Source organism: Nicotiana tabacum, chromosome 7 (genome assembly GCF_000715075.1).
Source record: "Nicotiana tabacum cultivar K326 chromosome 7, ASM71507v2, whole genome shotgun sequence".
NCBI classification, from domain to species: domain Eukaryota; kingdom Viridiplantae; phylum Streptophyta; class Magnoliopsida; order Solanales; family Solanaceae; genus Nicotiana; species Nicotiana tabacum.
This window is the reverse complement of record NC_134086.1, coordinates 29,478,241-29,502,756: the sequence shown is the minus strand read 5'-3', so window position 1 is coordinate 29,502,756 and position 24,516 is coordinate 29,478,241. Positions and strand designations below refer to the sequence as shown.

Below are 24,516 nucleotides of genomic sequence, written 5' to 3'. Positions count from 1 at the left end.
TAATCATAACTTGAAGTTTCTTACAAATTTTTTCACGTAAAATAGATGACAATGCAAATTGACTGAGTTATTTGAACTTCAAAATACATGCATCAATATAATGGAGAAAAGTAGGGTTTCACAAAACCCTATATCGTGGAGGGAGGAGTGATACCTGTATAAAATAAACTATGGAGTTAGTTAATGCGATTGTAACCATTTTTGCAAACTTTATTTTGACCGATCTCATCAAACACTATATAGTAGCGTAGATGTACTAATTTTAATGTTTGAGTTCATTTAGTTGGCAATGCAAAGCTGAAGCAAGTCCTAACGAAGAAAAAGAACTGACATTTTATTGTTTTTACATATAAGTAGAACTTCCTTAATTAAAGATACATGTCCCGAATATATTTAAATCGCCTTGTGAAAAATGAGCCAAGTATGAATTAGAATAACTACATTATACTTGGAACAATTAATGAATTTAAGTAATAGAAAACGTCATGTACAATAGTTACCAAATGGTTATTGAATCAGATTAGCTTTGTTAATCAACTAATTTTTTTTGCATTAAAGCCTTCACTAATTGAATTGTGTATAAAAAGTTCTAATATGTAAAACTTTAAAATCAATTCAAATTTGACCCTTGAATAAATCTATTGTTTATTTGAATTATGTAACTTAGCTATTATCATTAGAGAAGGACTCATGAACATTCTTTAAATGAAAACTAGAAAACCACAAATAAAGAACCCTATACACATATAAGTTCAGGACCACTTATATAAGTAAGCAAAAATCGGTAAAAGCAAACAGTTAATGTATTTTGCTGCTGCTTCTGCATCATCATCCAACATTTAAGCCTAACAAATTATATTCGAAAATGAAAAATACGAAAGACGAAAATTGTCCCTTTTATTGTTAGATGGAGTAGTATTTTTTCCTTTTATTTTTTTATTTAATTTGGTGAATTCTCAAATTTATCCCAACTTGACAAAATATTACTAATTGTTACGTTTCTCCTAAACATTATCAGCTGCAAACTCTAGCTCAACTTACCGACAAGGGTTGTGGTGAAGTGGTAAGTACTCCTTCATCCTTAACCAGAGGTCTCGAGTTTGAGTCTCTAAGTATCGAGTCGTCTTTGTTAGGGAGCGCTTTGTTAGGACCGAAAAAATCAGGTGTCATACGGAAGCTAGCAAAGCAAATCTTGAACGACGATAAATCATACAATAAAAGAGAAATCTACCAAAAAAGACACAAATATTTAACGTGGTTCGGTCAACTAACCTACATCCACGGCGGAGATGAACAATCCACTATATAAAAGAGAGTACAAAATATTGAGAAAACAACCTCACGAAGAGGCAAACACAATTGACACACTAACACTTGTCTCGTAAAGTTCTCCCTCTAAATACGACTCTCAAACCCCATATGCCTACATTGTGGATGCTGCTGAATGAGAAGGACAGATCTTCAATTTATAGAACTCCCTTTTCCTACAAGAAAAGGGACTAGCCAAATATGGAAGAATTATATTTTCCTTCTAGGAAAAGAAAAACTCAATTATGATAAATATGTTGTCCTTTCCTTTATGAAATAGGAAAACCAATTATGGTAAGAAAATCTAGACAAACACCTAACAATTCTCCCCTTTGGCCTGAATTTTCTGACAAAATAAACTTGATCCACCTTCTTCACATAGCCTTCAGCAGGTCGCATCTCCGAATCTCCACTATAAAGTTTGTCTTAACGTGCGTAGCACTCCGGTCAAATTTCTCAGACAAAAATTATGATTATCGTCAAATATGTTGCGTCTAGAAACTGAACCCGCCAAGATGAACCTGGCTTGAACCTCGCTCTGATACCACTTGTTAGGACCGAAAAAAGTCAGGTGTCATGCGGAAGCTAGTAAAGCAAACCATCAACGACGATAAATCAGACAATAAAAGAGAAATCTACCAAAAGAGACACAAACATATAATGTGGTTCGGTCAAATGACCTACGTCCACGACAGAGATGAACAATCCACTATATAAAAGAGAGTACAAAATATCGAGAGAACAACCTCACAAAGAGGCAAACACAAGTGACACACTAACACTTATCCTGTAAAGTTCTCCCTCTAAACATGACTCTCAAGCCCCCTATGACTACATCGTGGATGCTACTGAATGAGAAGGAAGGATCTTCAATTTATAGAAGTCCAAACCTTTTCTTACAAGAAAAAGGACTAGCCAGGAAGATTTATAATTTCCTTCTACAAGAAGTAAAACCCAATTAAGGTAAACACGTTGCCCTTTCCTTTAACAAATAGGAAAACCAAATATGGTAAGAAAATTATGGCAAAACCTAACAATTCTCTACCTTGGCCTAATTTTCTGACAAAATAAACTTGATCCACCTTCTTCACATAGCCTTCAACAAGTCGCATCTCCAAATCTCCACCACGAAATTTGTCTCAATGTGCGTAGCACTCCGATCAAATTTCTCACCAGAAATCTTGATTACCGTCAAATAGGTTGCTTCTAGAACTAAATCTGCCTAGATGAACCTGTCTTGAACCTCGCTTTGATACCACTTGTTATGACCGAAAGAAGTCAGGTTTCATGCAAAAGCTAACAAAGCAAACCTTGAACGACGATAAATCATACAATAAAAGAGAAATCTACCAAAAAAGACACAAATTTAACGTGGTTCGGTCAACCGACCTACGTCCACGGCGGAGATGAGCAATCCACTATATAAAAGAGAGTACAAAATATTGAGAATACAATCTCACGAACATGCAAACACAAGTAACACACTAACACTTGTCCCGTAAAGTTCTCCCCCTAAACACGATTCTCAAACCCCATATGCCTACATTGTGGATGCTGCTGAATGAGAAGGACGGATCTTCAATTTATAGAACTCCAAGCCTTTTCCGACAAGATAAAGAACTAGCCAAATATGGAAGAATTATATTTTCCTTCTGGGAAAAGAAAAACCCAATTATGGTAAATATGTTGTCCTTTCCTTCATGAGATAGGAAAACCAATTATAGTAAGAAAATATGGACAAATACCTAACACGCTTTACCCCTAATGTGGAACTTCCGGCGCGAATCAGGATTTAGTCTGGCCCAATGTGGATAAAAAAAAAACTCTAGCTCAACTTGGTCAAGACAACACCCAACTTTTACTAAGGATAATCCCATGTTGGATAAAATTCTAACGACCTTGACATCAATTAAAATTTCACCTACAGCAATGAAATGTAACTTGAGCAATTATGTCAGATTCAAATAATCTGAAACCGCGAGCAAATGAAGATACCAAATCATCATTTATGCCGACTTGACGACAATGAGGCACATGTTTGAAGATATATTTTGTATAAAAAATTGATGCATTGGATGCTTCAATTTTATAAATTCTTATTTTCAATTATTTTGTATGTATTAAGTTAGCTAAATAGTATACTAATACTATCAATCATTTTTAGAAACTTTTACTTTTTTCTTTAATTATTACTCCTTTATGACTCATTTGTTAACTGAAATTTTTTACTTATCTATATTATTATAAAAGCATGAATAATTTATACTAAATGTTGAACGACTAAAATATCCTTGAAATATTGATAGACTTTTATGCCCTTAAATATTTGAGTTAAAGGTGGATTGAATAGTAATATTTAAAATACTACCCAAGGATGAAATTCTTCCCGAGTTAAACTCCACATACACCGATAGTAAATTCCTACTCTACCAATATCGAGAACTTCTAATTCAAGTTAAAAGTGGTCACTTTGAAATATCTATAAATTTGGACAAACTTCTAATACCAGTCAAGTTCCAACTTTTCATCTTCTATTTGCCATATATGTTCTACTTAATATGAAATTAAGTTCCGTATATATGGACACAAGCACTTTGAAACGAGCTCGTATCTACATGGAGGACACCTTGCACAATCTATCTATGTATCATATATGCTTACTTCAAATAAATTGGACGGTACTTATTGTTTTGGTAATTTATTAATTTCCTTTAATTTGTTATATAATTTTCTCTCAAAAATTAATTTCCTTCATTGCCTGTAGTAGCATTCGAGCTTTAGCGGAGTGGGTAATTTACTCCAGCAACTTTGTGTTTTAGATCTGGTTAAGAATTTTTTTTCTCTATAATTTTATAGCGTGAGTTCCTTAATTGTCAGAGATTAAAAATAAAAGGAACGATCTTAATGAAGAATAAACTATGTTAGATATGATGACATTCTTTAATAATTAATACGCTTTATCATTCTTTGTTGCACTAAAAGGAGGTAAGTTTTTCTAGAGGTAATGTAATTTCTTAATATCATGAATTTTATCTTAAAGATTAACCTAATCTATCAATCTAATGAGAATGTATCAAGTATCAGCATGCAGTTAAACATAATTTTTAGAAAAAAACCATATCTTCTTTGTTTTGGGTGATCTTACGGTTCGATTTAACAAACACAATGGGAATATCAGTATAAATGTTTGGCGTAGTTCTGCCTTAAAAGTTACCAGTAATCCAGTTTTCTTTTCTACTAAAGGATTATGTTATCGTATATTATGTCCTTCTTAAAACACATGTATAATAAATTAAAATCATCTGGAATCAAGAATTCCAGTGTTCTAAATAATTTATTTTATTTTAAAATATAAAAGCCTAAAGCAAGTTGTCCAAAGACCTTAACAATCATATTCTAATACATATCTGCACTGTACTTGTCAATCGATAAACAACTTGCATCACAACCAATATCAAATATTGTTGCATTCTTCTACTGATATACAAATTTATTCTACCATTGTATGTGATTCTAAAATGTTTGGTTTCATTCTGCTATTTAATTTGTCTCGCAACAATATTAATGAGTTGGTTATTATGGAGCTGGTTAGCTAATTTTAACAACTATTTTGGAACACGTTTTATAATATTTGACATAAGATATTCGTGTAACACACGAACATAGAGACTAGTTAATATAAAATACACGTAAATCACGTATGATACTAGTTGACAGAAAAAAACATAGAAATTGCAAAAAACTTTCTCAATTCAATATTTTGAATCTTAGGCTACTGTGTGGTCTCAGTTTATTTGTTTGTCCTTAGAAGTTTAACCAAATTTCACATGTATAACATTGTGAGGAACAATCACTCACAATCGATATATCTTAGGATTGTTCTGTGGGCTGGGAGGGGTAGGTAAAAGTAAAGCATCAATGAACGAGTAAAACGGAGCATAGCCTATGGGAAAAAGTTCCTTTTTTTACCGTTTAAAAAAGAAATTAAAAAGAGAGATTTTTTGATTTAATATAATAGTAATGAATATGTTTAGTTCTTTTTTATGTCATTACTGTGTTCAATACTTTTAGAGGGGTACTTATAAGCAACGATAAATTTGTTCCTGTGTGACATATAAGTTATGGATTCGAGCCGTGGAAGCAGTCTTTTATGCTTGCATTAGAATAGACTGTCTACATCATGCCCCTTGGGATGTGGCCATTTCCCGTACCTTGCATGAACGCGGAGTGCCTTACGCATCGCACTGCCATTTAATGTGTTCTATACTTTAAGTGAAAAAGGTTAAATGCCCCTAAACTATTGAAAAGGGTTTTAAAATACCCTTAATCCATATATTGGGTTAAAAATACTCTTTCATGCACCTTTTTGGTTCACTTATGCCCTTTGACCGTTAGGTCAGTACTGAATTAAAATTAATAATTATTTAAATTCCACGTGACAACTTGTTATTGGCCAAAATTAAAACATCTAACTCATTAAAAAGACCCACCATTTTTCGTACTAATCCGCTCCAAACACTAACACGACCTGAACAAAAAGTTCAACAAAAAAAAAGAGCCCCCACTTCTATCAAACTCCGTGGAACAAAAGCTCCATGGAAATTGCAGTGAACATATAGAAGCCAATTTGCTACGTGGTTTTCTTTTTCTTGTTTTGGCATCCAATTCAATTTATATGATAGACACAAATTGCATTATATTCAAGATAAGTTTAATTTTAATCATTTTCACATAATCAGAAAGATCTCAAAGTGATCGTTTGTAAGATATCATAAACCGTTGGACTACACAAAGGTGAATGAAGGAGTATTTTTAACCCACTAGGTGCACGGAGGCTCTTGTCCGTACTTTTTCAATAGTTTATTTTTTACTCTTGTCCGTACTTTTAGAGGCGGTAAAAAATCTAATGAATATCCTGCTTTAAGTTCTTTTGCCGCTTATCTTATACAAAGAGACATGATTGTTCAACAGGTCCAATACTTCTTAATATAAAAAGGTAAGTAAATTCAAGTGGAAGTTTCAACTTGTTCTGTCATATTCATTCAATTTGCGTTGCTGGTCTTATTCAGCTGCTGCTTTTGTAATTTGTAGGCAAGCACACATGACGACCAGAATACCCTGGTTTAAGTACACTAATGATGGTCCAGGATAGTTTGTGACATTTGTGGTGAGGAAAAACTTCCAAGTCAAGGTCTTCGTCAACCCTTTAATAAATTGTGTTAGGTAAAAGGCTACTTTTAATACAAAGACTTATACTACTAGTTTGCAACAAAAAGGTTGTTGATCTTCAAATCATATTACTTTCTCATCATGGCTGAAATTCTTTACGAGCTTGCTGCTGAGATCTTGAAAAACTTGGGTTCTCTTGCAGTTCAAGAAGTAGGATCAATTTGGGGACTAAGCGATGAGCTTCGCAAGCTTTCTGGTACAGTTTCTTCAATCCAAGCTGTACTAATTGACGCGGAGGAGCAGCAGCAGAGTAGCCACGGGGTGAGGGATTGGACAAGGAAACTTAAAAAAGTTTTCTTTGAGGCTGATGATCTCTTGGATGACTTTGCTACTCAAGTTACACATCGAAAATTGGTGAGTAAGGTAAGCATCTTCTTCTCAAAGTCAAATCCTGTGCTTTATAATCATAAGATAAGTAAGCGTCTCAAGGCCATTCGAGAAAATCTAGATGTAATTGCAAAAGATAAGGCCTCCTTGAACCTTGTTGAAAGGAGGCAACCTTTGCTTCTTGAGTCTAATTTGGATAGAGAGACTTATTCATTTGTGCCTGATGGAGAAGTCATTGGAAGGAATGATGATAGAACGAAAATTCTCGATTTTCTTATGAATTCTGAGGTAAATGAGAATGTTGCGGTTATATCGATTGTTGGCCTTGGTGGACTAGGAAAGACCACTCTCGCGCAATCGGTGTATAATAGTGAAATGGTTCAGGAAAAATTTGATAAAAGATTGTGGGTTTGTGTTTCAGACGTTTTTGACGTGAAAGTGATTGCAGAAAAAATCGTCGAATCTGCAGGAGGGGGGAAGAATAATTTCCTTCAACTAGATGCAGTGCAAAAGCAACTTCGAGAAATGCTTGATGGGAAGAAATATCTACTGGTGCTCGATGATATGTGGAATGAAGATGCCTTGAAATGGTCGAGATTGAAAAATATGTTGATCGGTGGAGCCAAAGGAAGTAAGATTTTAGTAACTACTCGCTCAGATGTAGTTGCGGAAGTTTCAGGAAGTATTCACCAACATAAATTGGGGGACCTTTCAGAAGAAGAAGCATGGGCATTGTTTGAAAAAATGGCATTTGAGTGTAACAACGAGAGTGAAAATTCGAGTTTGGTGGAAATAGGAAAGGAAATTGTGAAAAAGTGTGGAGGAGTTCCTCTTGCAATAAGGTCAGTAGGAAGCCTACTACGCCTAAAAAGAACGGAGGATGAATGGATATATTTCAAGAATCAAGATTTGTCAAGTATCACACGAGGAGGCGACAATGTCATAGCCATTTTAAGATTGAGCTATAATCACCTTCCTCACCATCTAAAGATATGCTTCGCATATTGTTCTCTCTTTCCAAAGGATTTCCGAATTGATAGAGTTGATTTGATTGATATGTGGATTGCTCAAGGCTTTATTCAATCAACTATTAGCAACAGAGACAATGTGGAGGACGTTGCAAATTCATATTTTGTGGATATGTTACGAAGGTCATTCTTTCAAGAAACGAAAGAACATAAATCGTTTCCGGATTTTTACAAAATGCACGATCTTATTCATGATCTCGCAAAAGAAGTTGCAGATAGGGAGTTCTTCAGTATCACTAAAACTGAAGATACAGAGATTGTAATCCCAGAACAAACTCTCCATGCTTCTTGTTTATTCCAAGTAGGTGCTTCATTGGAATTTCCGAGTCCCTTCTATAGGAAGCATATGAAGTTGCGGACATTTATATACCTAGATGGGTCTAAAAATGTTGTCATAAGAAATTCAACGTTAGAGGGAATGGTTTCAAGTTTTGAATGTTTACGCATTCTGCATCTACGTCGCCTGGAGATAAAATTTCTGCCTCAATCATTAGGTGGACTGAAGCATCTAAGATATCTTGCGATTTCCTCTAGAAGCATTGTTACTTTACCAAATTCCATCACGAAGTTGCATAATCTACAAGTTTTAAAGTTGGTTGATTGCATTAAACTCAAAAAATTGCCAAGAGATATTTGGAGATTGGTGAGCCTTCGACGTTTGGTATGTCTGTGGTGCGCATCATTAACCCATATTCCACCGGGACTTTGGCAGTTGGCAAGTCTCATTCACTTGGATTTTGATGGTTGCAAGTCATTGGAAGATATGCCACCTGGAATTGACCAGTTGACATCTCTACGGACATTGACAAGTTTTATCGTAGGCAAAGAAAGTTGCATATCTGGTTTGGCAAGTGACAAGTTGAATGAATTAAAAGGCCTTGATCTCAGAAATAGATTAAGAATTAAGTTCATGGGACGTGCCCGTGCAATTGGAGAAACAATACCTACCGATGTAGTGAAAAGAATGAAACATCTTCGATATATCTGGGTAGAATTTGAACGTGGAAATCAAGAGAATGATACTGGGGCTGATCTGATAAAGTTGGAGGCCCTGCAGCCGCACCAAAACATTGAGAGGTTGCGAATAGAAAATTATAGTGCATCAAGGTTCCCAAGTTGGTTGATGGTTGATAATCTTGGCTTTTTGCTACCCAAGCTTGTTTTTCTGCAAATCAGAGATTGTCATAAATGCCAAAAGCTCCCACCATTATGGCAACTGCGTTCTCTCCAAAATCTTGTACTATTAAATCTTGACGTCGTGGAGAGCATAGATGGACTTGAAGGTAATGATGATAAATCCATGCTACGATCAAATACTCCTACAGATAAACGATACTTCCCTTCCCTAAAGCGACTTTATTTGGGGATAATAAGTGAGAAGATATTGAAGCAAATTCTTTGCCCACCTCATCATCCTTCTCCTCTTTGCAATTTGAATAGATTGACTCTAGTTTCTATTGAGGACCTAGCAACTATGCCAGAGGATGTCTTCAAGAGTCTCACCTCACTCCAATCCTTGTCTATATATAACTGCAGAAATTTGGTCTCTCTATCCACATGTCTAACTCATCTCACTTCTCTTGAGTCTTTATGTATAGAGAATTGCCCTCTGCTTGATTTATCTAACGAAGAAGCAATGCAATTTGAAGTCCCGGGGAATTTATCAACTTTCAAAGCTTTCTACCTTGACAAGCTAATGTCGCTACCAGTTTGGCTCCAACATTTCTCGGGTACTTTGAAATCAATAGAGATTTGGGAATGTCCTAACCTCACATCAATTCCAGAATGGATAGGCGACCTCATTGCCCTTAATTGGTTGGAAATTTATGGTTCACGTATGTTGACATCCTTTCCAGAAGGCATGCGATCTCTCGCAGCATTGCAAGTGCTAATTGTTACAAGATGTTCATCAAGTCTGAAGCAAAGATGCGAGAAGGAAGGAGGAGAGGACTGGCCTAAGATTGCTCACATCCCAAGAGTTGACATAAGAGAAGGGATTTGATAACCGGCTGCAAGTTGAGGTAATTATCTTTTTACTGCATGTTTGGGTTAATGTTTCTCGTCGTCTCATAATGTGTTTTTTGTACTGTATGTAACACTGTATTGTATTGTGTTGTTTAAGAATTGAAGCAATGTTTGGATAGAAGGATGAGTAAGCATGAGTTTGCGCAAAAGGCAGGTGAAGGTCAAGGTGCTGAACACCATTTTCTCAATAGGTTTGAACCCGAAAACTGAATTGGTTGTTAAAAAGTGAAAACCGTGAAGTTGAAGAAGGAAGTTGGAGTTCTCTTGATTTCTCTGTTTGTTCTTAAATTACTTCCAAGATGAGTTGAAATAGCTTTGGAACTTCTCAATTAGTTCCCACCTTGATGTTTGTAGGGGATAATGTATATGTTTAATTTGGTTTCTGAATAAGTTTGTGTGTAGATCTGATTTTCCTTAACACTGTTTTCTGCCCATCCTTCTTGTCTATTACTTTAGTAAAAAAATGTTCGTCCAAAATACTTATTACTTTAAAAATCAAGACAACATTATTTATCTTTTTTCAACTCCACTGTTTCCTACTCTAAGAAGGCATCATATTATTCAAAAGAATATTCGAGTAACAAAGCTTCGATCTTTTTATTTTCTTAATTGCTTTTCGTGCGGGTATATGATCGGGACGATGACTCTTCTTATCCATAGTTACCACTTCTATAGGTTTATCACTCATTGTCTCGCCATCTGTTTCATTTATCACAAATTAAAAATTTCCTCTAGGCTGAAAGGGTGGACTTCAAGGTGTTCAACCTTTTCGAAGAGATAGATTTGAACCCCTACTCGGTCTTGCTGCCCCTCTTTGTATTTTATGTCTCAACCTTTTTACAGACTTTGTTTCAAAATTTCAGTAAATACATAAAAGCGGGGTACTTCTTGCTATTAAATAATTTTGTTAAGGCGTATCGTTTTTCTTTAAAATTGTACTACTAAGAATCTTATTTTAAAGAATGTGAGCAACATTTTGAGACGAACTTAAAACATAAGTTGTATCCACGTTGAATATAATAGCACCCAATTGTTTACATATCACACTAAGTCCCAGCGAAAACTGATCTCACATCTTGACCATAAAGAATGTGGTGTTGACTTCATCAATGCTTTTTCATTCCTTCAGTCTGCTCTCAAGAACCAATAATGCAGTCATGGCCTAATATACAGTGCAATCCTAAAAAAAACCATCCTATGGAGATACGCAGATGAATACATTTTCTGCATCTGCTTTTTAGAGCGTGTAACAGAAAGTCGATGCAAATATAGAGAGATATGGGGTGGGGGATATGAAAAATTTGACGGGATATGAGAGAGAAAAATAATATAAATCTTATTTTATGGCTTAAGGGTAGGAGGTGATGTCAAAAGGTAGCTATGGAATATAATTTTTTAAAAGAGTATTTATTTAAAATAAATAAGGTATCAACCTTTGATATAGGAGGTAACTAATCCAAGAATTTACCTGGTGAAATATACTAGTGAAACTTAGAATGTCGTTGAACTTGTGTTCTAAAAACCTATTAAAGTTCTAAATTCTTTTTACGTTATTATACTTGATGTCATGACATCGATAGATAGAGAATGATTATTCGGTCCAAATCTTTTTTGAGAGTATATTGGTATTCGTATTGAGCCCACTAATCCAAATTCGTGCCACTTAAGAGCCGTTTAAGAGGAAGCGCTCCCTAACAAGATTTTTCATGCCCATGTCTCGAAATCAATACCTTTAAGGTTGGATTGATATATATCCCATCATAACCGTTGTTGGTCAGTCCAAATCGTTGATTGAACATCATTTACGGGGAGGGTTGTATTGGGAAAAATTGAGTTTACATATTAAAGTGGTATAAAGATGATGTGTCATGACACATAGACTGGTCAAAGAGTTACAACTGGCAAAGAGGCACGGGTTGTAACAGATACGAGCAGAAGCAAAGGAAGAGGCACGAGCGGTTATCTAAAAGGTTCAGCGCTCATACTTATTTAAGTCCAAAAATCAAGGGGAATGAATCTGACACTACATGAGAGTACAAATATAGTATTTAATGAGCCTTAAATACTAAAAACGTTAGAGAATCTGTATTAAATACAATGATTATGTAACGTAGCATTTAATGTCTTTAATTGTATATAATGACCTTATTATGACAAAGGAAAAATGCATATCTCCAAAAACTATAAAAGGGAGAGAATGGATCAACTGTAACAACACGAAATACTATCTCAATATACCGATTTACTTGCTTTTCTTCTGATTATCTTATTGCCAGCCAAATTACTTTCTTTCATATATTCTTTTGATTGTCAGTAACCCGAGTTCTTCTAAATTAAAACTTTGACCTAAATCCCATTTTTTGGTTAAACAAATTGGTTCCGTTGCCGGGAATCTGATAATATATCCTCTTTTAGCTTAACTTTCCTTGTTGCATCAACCATTTCGAACAACAATGACAACATTCAAGGAAGCCAAGGAAACCAACAACTTCAGGGAAATCCACAGGGTAATCAAACCCCGGTCCCTTCTCCCCGAGGCTCTCCTAGGTGGTCTCGTGAAGGCTCTCCTGATGGATCTCATACAAATGGAAACGCTCAAATTGAAAATGTTGAAACTATCGACGAAGCTTTGCAAAAACTAATTGTTGCACAGGTAAATAAAGCTCTTGAGGCTTTTGCTAGCCAGTTACCTGTTGCACCACCCATACCCACTCCAAATAACAACACTTTGGAGAACTCTCGTTCCGGGCTTGTTAATTCAGGTAGTGGTGGAACCCCCAACGAATCACAGGAGGGAGAATCAGGTAACTTAGTCAATTCTGATTTACAAAATTTAGTACTAACATTGCTGAAACAGCTCAAGGAGCAAAGTGACCGCATAGAGCAAATACCCGGGGTGCCGCCCGTAATCAAAGGGATAGATACGGATAAATATTCGCAACAACCTTGGAAGCCAAGTGTTGCTCCCCTCCCAATTCCAAAGAAATTCAAAATGCCTGATATTCCAAAATATGATGGAACAACAGACCCACGAGACCACGTGACTGTATTCACAACAGGCATAAAAGGAAACAACTTGACCAAGCAAGAGATTGAATCAGTATTAGTCAAAAAATTCGGTGAAACACTCACCAAGGGTGAATTAACATGGTATTCTCTTTTACCCGAAAATTCTATAAATTCTTTTGCTGAGCTTGCAGATTCTTTCATCAAAGCACACTCGAGAGCTCAAAAAGTCAAAAAAAGAGTGGAAGATATTTTTAAAATCAAGCAAGGGGACTCAGAATTGCTTAAGGAATTCGTGGACAGATTCCAACGTGAAAGAATGACATTACCATGTGTACCTGATAATTGGGCAGCTATAGCTTTCCCAAATAATTTGAATGAAAAGAGATCGGAAGCTACGAGGTGACTCAAGGAAAGTCTTCGTGAATTCCCAGCTACAATATGGAATGACGTTTACAACAGGTATAGCACGAAGCTAAGGATAGAAGAGGATACCATTCCATGATACCAAAAAGAAGAAAAAGTAAGTTCGAGACGGGCGAAAACCGAAAAAAGTTCCGGTAAAAATAGATACGAGCCATACATGATACCCGCGGGAAAAGATTCACGGTCAAAATAGGACAATTAAAGGTATGATCACAGATCAAGGAATAGAGAGTCAGGCTCTTCATCAAGGTTTAGGAATGATCGAAACATCCATGAGTCACGAGATGATAGAAATTTGAAGGCGAGATTTGGCGGTTACAATTTCAATGTGAGCACTTTCGAGCTCGTAGCTGTTTTGAGAAGCATGGGTGACAAGGTACGATGGCCAAAAGAGATGAGATCGAATCCAAACAGGCGCAACCCTGATCATTGGTGTGAGTTTCATAATGATCACGGACATAAAACATCAGACTGTAGATTTTTACAAAGTGGAGTTGATCATTTATTAAAACAAGGGTATCTCACCAAGTTATTCAGTGAGAAAGGTAAGCAAGCTTACATGAAGAATAGGCAGGAACCCCTAAACCACCTTCTCCCAAAAGAACCGTCAACGTTATAAGCGGGGGTGAAGACATCAATGGCGTAACATACACTGCAGCTAATAAAATTTCCAAAATCATAATTACCCAAGGGAAACGGGTGCGACATGTATTAGAGGAAGGCATCATTACATTTGATGATGCTGATGCGGATGACGTATTATCTCCTCATAATGATGCCCTGGTAATATCTTTAATTGTACATGATACTAATGTGAAACAAGTTTTGATTGATCCAGGTAGTTTCGTGAACATTGTTTTGCTAAGAGTATTACATGAGATGCAAGATGAGGATAAATTAATACCAAAGGTGCATACTTTATCTGAATTTGACAATTCTAGTGTTGTGACAAAAGGAGAAGTAACACTCACCACATTCGCAGCAGGAGTTGTCAAAGATACAAAGTTTCAAGTAGTAGATATGGAGATGGCTTACAATATGATCCTTGGGAGACCATGGATCCATGAAATGGATGTCGTTCCTTCAACCTTGCATCAAGTTATTAAATTTCTATCACCATGGGGAATATGTCAAATCCGCGGGGATCAACATACATCCAGGAGCATCAACTCTATAACAGATTCAAGTACGAAAAAAGAAGAAAAATAGCAATCACAAAAAATAGTTGAGGGCACCACATCACAAACCTCAACTAAACAAGGGCGGACAGATGTGGATTCAAGGACTGATACCATTCAAGAACCAGAAGAGAACAAAAATATCAAAACAACAATTAAAGAACTGTAGGCTGTGGTGTTATTTGCACAATGGCCTGATAAGAAAGTCTACGTAGGGGCCAATCTAAGCCAAGGCATGAGAGGTAAGTTAATTGAATTTTTGAAAACTAACGTGGATTGTTTCGCTTGGTCCCACTCTGACATGACAGGAATACCACCGGAGGTAATGACTCACAAATTTAATAAAGACCCAATGTACCCTCCTGTCAAACAAAAGAAAAGGAAGCAAGGAACTTTCAAGAATCAGGTGATTCAAGAAGAGGTTCAAAAATTGCTAAAGATTGGATCCATTCGCGAGGTAAAGTATCCTAATTGGTTAGCCAATACTGTTGTAGTTCCAAAGAAGAATGGTAAGTGGCGAGTTTGTGTGGATTACACAGGCCTTAATAAAGCTTGTCCTAAAGATTCTTTTTCACTACCACATATAGATCAGCTAATTGATGCTACTGCAGGGCATGAACTATTAAGTTTTTTAGATGCATATTCAGGGTACAATCAGGTCAAAATGGATCCGATAGATGAGGAAAAAACTTCATTAATAACAGACAGGGGGACTTACTGTTATAAGGTAATGCCTTTGTTCTCAAAAATGTTGGTGCAACATATCAAAGGCTGGTTTCTAAAATGTTTCAAGAACATCTGGGAAAAACCATGGAGGTTTATATAGACGGTATGCTCGTTAAAACTCAGCATTCGAGAAATCATATATCACATTTGTCTGATACATTTTAGATTTTGCGCAAATTTAATATGAAATTAAATCCAGAGAAATGTGCATTTGGTATCGCATCAGGTAAGTTTTTGGATTTTCTTGTTTCTAATCGTGGTATTGAAGTGAATCCCGCACAGATTAAGGGCATTGAAGAAATTCTTGATATTCTTTCAAGCAAAAAAGAAGTACAAAGGTTGACAGGAAGAATTGCAGCCTTAGGAAAATTCATTTCTAAATCATCAGAAAAGTGCTTTAAATTCTTTTCAGCTCTTAAAAAGCAAGATCACTTTGAATGGAACGAGGAATGTCAGCAGGCACTCAAAAATTTGAAGACATATTTATCAAATCCACCATTGCTCGCAAAACCAAAGGCTGGGGAAAGATTGCTCATCTACCTTGTTGTTTCAGAAGTAGCGGTAAGTGTTGTTCTAGTCCGTGAGGACCAAGGTAAACAATCTCCGATCTATTGTGTTAGCAAATCTTTGTTAGATGCAGAGACACGGTACCCTCAATTGTAAAAGCATGCACTTGCATTAATCATGGCATTTAGAAAATTAAGGCCTTATTTTCAATGTCATCCTATTGCTGTAGTAACTGCTTATCCATTACACAATATATTACATATGCATAAATTGTCAGGTATGTTAACTAAATAGGCTATAGAATTAAGTGAATATGATATCACCTACCAGCCTAGAACTTCTATAAAATCTCAAGTGTTAGCTGATTTCGTGGCTGATTTTAGCCAAGGGATGCAATTAGAAGCAGAAAAAGAGTTGCAGGTGTTCAACGGAGCTAACCCAGGAATTTGGACCTTGTTTACTGATGGTTCATCTAACGTAATGAGTGCTGGTTTAAGGATTATTTTGGTACCACATGTTTAACCAAAAAATAGAATTTCGGTCAAAGCTAGAATTTAGAAGAACGCGGGTTACTGATAATCAAAAGAATATGTAGAAGAGAGTAATTTGGAGTAACCAGAGTGTAATCAGGAGAAAAACAAGTGAATCAAAGTATATTCCAATTGTGTCTTGTGTTTACAAGTGACCAGATACCTCCCTTTTATAGGTATCTTGAAGATATGCGTTTCCTCCAAATCATAATGAGGCTATTATGAATAATTAAAGACATTGAATGCTACGTTACACAATCATCGTAATCAATACAAATTCTCTAACGTATCCAGTATTTAATGCCTGTCGAATTCTGTATCTGCACTCTTTATTATGGTTAGATCCGTTCCTTTTGATAAATGATTTAAATAGGTACGGGCGCTGAATCCTTCAAATGTCCTCTCGTGCCTCTTCCTTTGCCTTTGCTCGCTTCTATTGCTGCCCGTGCCTCTTGACTAATTGTAATTCTTTGACTATTTGACCAGTCCACATGTCTCAACATGTCACTTACATATATAAATGCAATTTTTCCCAATACAGATAGTCCCCCACTTTCCATTTATTCATCAATTGAATATTTGGGAAGTGGATTTCATTAAAACGAGAATTTTTGTCACCATTAATGCTATGACAAAATTGACGCTTCAATTGTCACTTCCATTTAATATTTCGTACACGTATCAATTTTTCATTGGCTCTGCAGTTTTTGCAGCCTTTTTCAAGGTTTTTACGGTTCCACTATTAATGAAGTGCCAGTTATCATAATTATGGTCTTTCCACCTCCGCACTTTTACCTTTGGCGGTTGCTTATCGGTATAAATATAATTTTTTCCCTTGTCGTTTATCACATAAAGCTTATTGAACACTTATTTCTCCAAATCTCTGTTTACTTCTTCCTTAAATCATTCTTCTTTGATATGTCTTCTCCAAGCCCTAACCTTGAGAGAGTTTCCATTATTGACTCCTTCCCCAATGCCCCTGTTAGGCACAGAAGGGAAGGTAGACTTCGTAGTTTAGGATCTACTCGAGGTAGTTCGTCTATCCCTTCTTCTGGTTCTGGTCCTTCCTCTAGAACCAGAGGTTCCCTTTCTCACAAATCTTCTTCTAGGGGTAAAGATCATTCTGAACCTTTACGCGAATCTTTAGTAGATGAGATAGTCCCTTCAGAATTGTCTTTTTACCATGTCAGGGAATCTCTTAGAAACCAGGTTTTCGCATTAGATCGTGTTGATGCTTACCCCACTCAAATTACAGAGGTTTTGACTCCTGTGGTTCGTAAGGTCTGTCATTGGAGTAATGATTTTCCCATTATTATCCCTAATCCAAATCAGAGAATTACTTCCTATTTAACTGAGTTCTCTTTTGTTTACACTTACCCTTTTACTTTAGGGTTTAGACCAGCAATCGACCCAGTCATTCTTGAATTTTGCCCATTCTTCAATGTCTGCTTGGGTCAAATTGGACCAATCATATGGAGGGTTGTTGCCTGTTTAAGGCATTTAGACAGTAAAGCTGAAGCTCCTTTTACTAACCTCACTTGATTCATCTTTACTCACCTAGGCTTTTTCGTAATGGTGTTTTTACACTAGTAGCTAGGAGTAAGAGGGTTTTGGTGAGCCCTGAAGATGACAAGGATCGTGGCTGGTATGCCCGATTTGTTGTTTCCCCCACTGTTGATTTAGTGGGTGAAGATAATATTCCCTTCCCTAAGAAGTGGAATTTTTGCACGTAGGTCTTTTATCCCTCTCGTACCTTCTTCTTTCAAGTTTATCAGTTTTTCTAATTTTACCCCCCCTTTTTAGCAACCATGGGAGTTGTGGGGGATGTTCCCAATTCCCATGGTTGGGTAGATAAATTGGTGAAGATCGCGCCAATGAACGATAGATCTTGGAAAACACTTTCTAACCGCTTTGGTTGGAAGGTAAAGACTCATGGTAAGAGTTCACATTTTGTTCTTTTCGTGCCTATATTCTCCTTTATTGTTTTAACTTTTATCCTTCTTTTTGTCAGGATTTGCTATTCGAGGGGTTACTGCTGAAGCAGTTGCAGCCTCTCATGTCTCTTTGGGAACTCGTACTCCTTCGGGAACCCGTATCTCTTTAGAGAGAGCCCGAGAGATAGTCTTGGGTTCCTCTTCTGCGAAAAGGAAGGCTGCTGAAGAGGAAAATGAGAGTTCCTTGGTAACGAGGACACGAGTTAGGAGACGCATCGTTTCCGATGACGAAGCTGAAGTTTCGGTTTCTCTTACCGAACCTGTTGAAACCCCAATAATAATTCCTGATAGTGACGTCACACCCCACGATACTCGTGAGTCTATTGACCAACTTTTCGTCAGTAGATTTGGTCGTGAAGATGTTGGGCATGTTTTAGACGAAGTACCTTTATCGTCTTTTTCATTACTCGTGCCTGTGATTCCTTCTTTACCAGCCCCAGCTATTTTTTTTCCTTCTTCTACTGCTCTTACCTCTTCTCCGGCTCCTCCTTTGAACATTCCCCCTCCTATAGTTCATCATACTAAAACGGGCTCTTCAAGTAGAAGTGCCGCTATGAGGCGGGTAATTATTGAAATTCCGGCTGAGAGCAGCCTTTTAAGAAAGTCAGGTCAGGCGGATGTATGGCTGGAGCCTCTTATTAGCCCAATTGAAAAAGCAAAGCTGGAGAGCCACAGTTCCCTGACTTTAGTGAATGATATTGTGCATGCCACTCTGAAGGTATTTTCCTTCTTTTACTTTGCAAAATTTTTCATCTTTGGGATTCTTTTTTCTTCTTTTTTTAGGCCAATCTTATCGGTACAGAATTGATGAAAAGAATTGCCCCTTTGGAGAGATAGAACACGACTCTCAATTGGAAGCAACCAATTGGAAGGGGCAATTTGAGAGTGCTCAGCTTGATATAGATAACTTACAAGAGAGAAAAAATACCTTAGAGCAGCGAGTACGGGCTTTAACTTCAGAATTGGCAGTTACAAAAGCTTCTTCACACCAAGCAGAAAAAGACAAAGAGCAGCTCGAGTCCTCCTTCTCAGAGCAGCTATCTAAAGCTAGTGAAGAGATCAGAGAATTAAAGGCTCTTTTAAACCAAAAGGAAGTTTACGCTGGGGAGCTTGTACAAAATTTGACTCAAGCACAAGAAGACCTCAGAATCTCTACTGATAAGGTGCGTTCTTTAGAATGCTCCCACGCCTCTCTTCAAGCTTCCCACAGCTTCGCCTTGGCTGAAAATGAAGAGCTAAAAAATGAGATCGCTGCTTGGGAAAAGGATTATGAGATCCTTGAAGAAATATCTGTTGTTGAGGCAAGTTGAGCTTTTTTGAATTCCCGTCATGATACCCTACTTGAAGCTGGCCAAGAAAACTTCAACCTGGAGTTGGAGTTAGCTAAAATCAATGAAACCATTGAAAAGGCTCAACAAACTTAGGACTTCCCTTCTCCCGTGGATGAAGTTCCCGTGGTTGAAGCTTTCATGAATGTTGAAGCTGATATGGGTATCATGACTATTTCAAACCCGATCGAGCATGTTGCTGCAAGCCAAGTTGAAACCGCGCCTGCTGATGCACCTGCCCAAATTGAGCCTGCTGCTATTGACGTTCCTGCCTCAATACCACAAACTTCTTAGTGACCAATTTTAATCATTCAAATAATTTTGTTTTTGTTTTGATTTTGGAAGATTGTAATTAAACCCTTAACTTCATTTGAGGGTTGATTTTAGAAACGTCAGTCCCCAAGTCTTTTAATGGGGATAATCTAAACAATTTCGTAGTTTTATGACTAAGTTCGAACTTAGTCTTAGATTGTTTTACATATTAAGAAGTTTGTTATCTTAAACTTCTGCTTGCTTTATTCTCGCCTTTATTTTTAAGGACTTACAGAATAATTTGCATTTTTGTTTTCCGAAAAATGCTTCTGTTAACCTCATGATTAATTTAAACATGAGTTTTATAAAAGAGGGCCCTTTTTATATTCCAATACTTAATGAAGAAGACGTCTCAACATCATAATGATATTATCATACGATAAAAGAAATAGGAATACACAGGTTTCTCTGAAATAACTTTGACATGTTTTTATTTTTGAACCTTGTCTAGATCCGAATAAAACTTTACATGTATTTGAATTACATCTATAACTTTCTCGTAACTGTTTTTCTTGTAACAGATTCAAAAGAAGAATAATAGACACAGGGTTTTTCCTTATAACCCGTTTTAGTACATAGCCTTTACCCTAACTATAGTGAGGTTTTTCTTTGGCCTTAGCTCGTGGCTTTATGACTTTTACTCTGTACTTGACTCTTTCAGGCTTGATTTTTCCTTAATCTGCTTTGCCCTCTTTATACATATGCCCGTGTATATTATGTAATCCCCCAAGTGTTTGAGTGTTGAAGTATGAAGCCTCGAGCACTTGATAGTTTCTCTCGTTTGGTCCTTTTCCTGAAAAGGAAAAACATACGGGACTCGGAGGGACGATTATAGATGAAGACTGCATAACCTGTTTGCATTTCTATCAGAATAATTGTAACCTTAGGCCAGGAATTTTAGGTTACTCCATGTTCCTTACAGGTCGTGACTCATCATTTAGTACGAGTTAGCGTTTTGCCTAGCATCTAAAATTGTTAGTAAAATTTTAACAATTCAAAAATGAAATTTAAAATGGTTATACCTGACCATGGGTTTTCCTTAGAAATAGTATCTCTTTAAATGAACAGCATTCCAATGCGAAGGTAGTATCTTGCCATCCATTGTTTCCAGTTCATATGCTCCTTTTCCTGCAACATCACGCACTCTGTAGGGTCCTTCCCATGTTGGACTTAATTTCCCTGTGTTAGCTACCTTTGTAGACTGAAAAACCTTTTTAAGCACGAAGTCCCCAATTTTGAAGAACCTGAGGCGTGCTTTTCTATTGTAGTATCGTTCTATGACTTGCTTTTGTGCTGCCATTCTTATTAAAGCAGCTTCTCTCCGCCCCTCGAGTAAATTTAGATTGACCCGCATCTCCTCGTCATTAGATTCTTGTGTCGCCTGTGTGAACCGTGTACTTGGTTCCCCTATCTCAACTGGAATTAAAGCCTCAGCTCCATAAACCAATGAGAACGGTGTTTCTCCTGTACTTGTTTTTGCAGTTGTGCGATATGCCCATAAAACTCCAGGTAACACTTCAGGCCAGTTTCCTTTTGATTCCTCTAGTCGTTTATTTAAATTGTTGATAATGACTTTGTTCGTTGATTCTGCCTGTCCATTACCCACCGGATGATATGGTGTTGATGTAATCCTTTTAATTTGCCAGCTTTGAAAAAATTTCGTGATCTAAGCTCCAATAAACTGAGGACCATTATCACATACGATTTCCTTTGGTACGCCGAATCGACATATGATATTCCGCCAAATAAAGTCTCTGACTTCCTTTTCTCGCACCTGTTTGAATGCACCTGCCTCTACCCATTTAGTAAAATAATCAGTGAGAAAAAGCAAAAACTTTACCTGTCCTTTTGCTTGCGATAATGGACCTACGATATCCATTCCCCATTTTATAAATGGCCATGGCGCAATAACCGGATGTAATAATTCCGCAGGTCTATGCATATTATTACCGTACCTCTGGAATTTATCACATTTGGCCACGAAACTTTCTGCCTCCTCTTCCATTTTAGGCCAGTAATAACCTGCCCTAATTAAGGTTCTTACTAATGATCTTCCACCTGCGTGATTCCCGCAATGACCCTCGTGTATTTCTCTCATTACATACTCTGTTTGCGAAGGTCCAAGGCATCTTGCTAAGGCACCACCGAACATTTTGCGATATAGATTGCCTTGTTTTAAGCAGTACCGAGCGGCCTGCCTTCAAAGTGCATAAGCCTTTTTCTTGTCATCAGGGACGGTTCCATACTGCAAAAAAGCAACAATTTCGTTCCTCCAATCCCAGGTTAAGTTATTAAAATTTACCTCATTCGCATCAGGATCAAGAACTGAATGAAATAAATGTATCACCGAGGCATTTGCATCGTTTGCCACGTCGGCCACATATGCGAGATTATCTAGGGCGTATGCTTCAAGATTTTCTTCCCTGGGTATCTGTCTAACTTTCCAATCTTGAAATTGTTTTATCAATTCCCGTACCTTTTCCAAGTACTGTTCATCCTTGCTTCCCTGGCTGTATAAGTCCCCAACATTTGATTAATTACGAGTTATGAATCACTCTTGATTATAATCTGATTTATGCCAAATTCCCGTGCCAGTTCTAAACCTGCAATCATAGCCTCATATTCTGCCTCATTGTTAGTTATGGAATGACATTTAATATCTTGCCGAATTGTTTCACCCGTAGGAGGTACCAATACTACCCCCAAACCTGCTCCTCTCACATTAGATGAGCCATTAGTGAATAAAGTCCAAGTTCCTGGGTTAGATCCATTGAACACCTGTAATTCTTTTTCTGCTTCTAACTGTATTCCTTGACTAAAATCAGCCACGAAATCAGCTAATACTTGTGATTTTATAGCAGTTCTAGGTTTGTATGCAATTTCGTATTCACTTAACTCTATTGCCCACTTATCTAACCTACTTGATAACTCATGCTTATGTAATATGTTACGTAAAGGGTAGGTAGTTACCACAACGATAGGATGACACTGAAAGTAAGGTCTTAACTTTCTAGATGCCATGATTAACGCAAATGCAAGTTTTTCTAACTGAGGATACCTCGTCTCTGCATATAACAAAGATTTACTTACGTAATAGATATGTGATTGTTTACCCTTCTCTTCTCTGACCAAAACAACACTTACCGCCACCTCCGAAACAGCAAGGTAGAGGAGTAGCTTTTCCCCAGCCTTTGGTTTTGCCAACAAATGTGGATTTGATAAGTACGTTTTCAAATTCCTAAGTGCTTGTTGACATTCCTCATTCCATTCAAAATGATCCTGCTTCTTAAGGGCTGAGAAGAATTTAAAACACTTCTCTGATAATTTAGAGATGAATCTTCCCAAGGCCGCAATTCTCCCTGTTAATCTTTGAACTTCTTTCTTATTTGAAAGTATGTCAGGGATTTCCTCAATGGCTTTAATCTGTGCAGGATTTACTTCAATTCCACGGTTAGAAATAAGAAAACCCAAAAACTTGCCTGATGCAACGCCAAATGCACATTTTTCGGGATTTAACTTCATATTAAATTTGCGCAAAATTGAAAATGTGTCAGATAAGTGTGATATGTGATTTTTTGAGTACTGAGTTTTAACAAGCATATCATCTATATATACCTCCATTGTCTTTCCTAAATATTCCTGAAACATTTTGGTAACTAACTTATGATACGTTGCACCTGCATTCTTTAGACCAAAGGGCATGACATTATAACAGTAAGTCTACCTGTCTATTATGAATGAAGTTTTTTCTTCATCTCCTAGATCCATTTTAATCTGATTATAACCTGAATATGCATCTAAAAAACATAACAATTCGTGACCTGCAGTTGCATCAATCAATTGATCTATGTATGGAAGTAGAAAAGAATGTTTAGGGCAAGCTTTGTTAAGATCTGTATAATCTACACAAACCCGCCACTTACCGTTTTTCTTTGGAACCACAACAGTATTGGCTAACCAGTTAGGATATTTTACCTCTCGAATGGAACCAATTTTTAGCAATTTTTGGACCTCTTCTTGAATCACCTGATTCTTGAAAGTTCTCTGCTTTCTTTTCTTTTGCTTCACAGAAGGATATGACAGATCTTCATTTAGTTTTTGAGTCATCACCTCCGGTGGTATTCCTGTCATGTTGGAGTGGGACCAAGCAAAGCAGTCTATGTTAGTTTTCAAAAATTCAATTAACTTACCTTTCATTCCTTGGTCAAGATTAGCTCCGACATAGACTTTTTTATTGGGCCATTGAGCGAATAACACGACAGGTTCTAATTCCTCTATCGTTGTTTTGATATCTTCATTCTCTTCTGGTTCTTGAATGGTATCAGGCCTTGAGTCTACATCTGTTCGCCCTTGTTCAGTTGAGGTTTGTGTTGTGATGTCCTCAACTGTCTTCTGTGATTGCTATTTGCCTCCACTTCTCGTGCTTGTATCTTCAACGGAGTTAATAACCCTAGATGTATGTTGATATCCGCGAATTTGACAGATTCCCCATAGCGATGGAAATTTGATAACTTGATGCAAGGTTGAAGGAACAACATCCATTTCATGGATCCATGGTCTCCCCAGAATCATGTTGTAAGCCATTTCCATGT

General features: G+C 36.9%; 1 protein-coding gene across 2 annotated transcripts; it reads left to right on the top strand.

Annotated features, from left to right (window-relative positions):
* Positions 1-6,379: 6,379 nt before the first annotated feature.
* LOC107775388 (putative disease resistance protein RGA3) lies at positions 6,380-10,351 on the top strand. Of its 2 annotated transcripts, XM_075257026.1 has the most exons (3): positions 6,380-6,531; positions 6,680-9,913; positions 10,015-10,351. In XM_075257026.1, exon 2 carries the CDS (start codon positions 7,141-7,143, stop codon positions 9,892-9,894), a length of 2,754 nt encoding a protein of 917 aa, XP_075113127.1. In that variant the 5' UTR covers positions 6,380-6,531; positions 6,680-7,140; the 3' UTR covers positions 9,895-9,913; positions 10,015-10,351. The 2 variants fall into 2 exon arrangements, with proteins under 2 accessions (XP_075113127.1, XP_016450598.1); XM_016595112.2 differs by lacking the exon at positions 6,380-6,531 and having other exon boundaries at positions 6,547-9,913.
* The last annotated feature ends 14,165 nt before the right edge of the window (positions 10,352-24,516 follow it).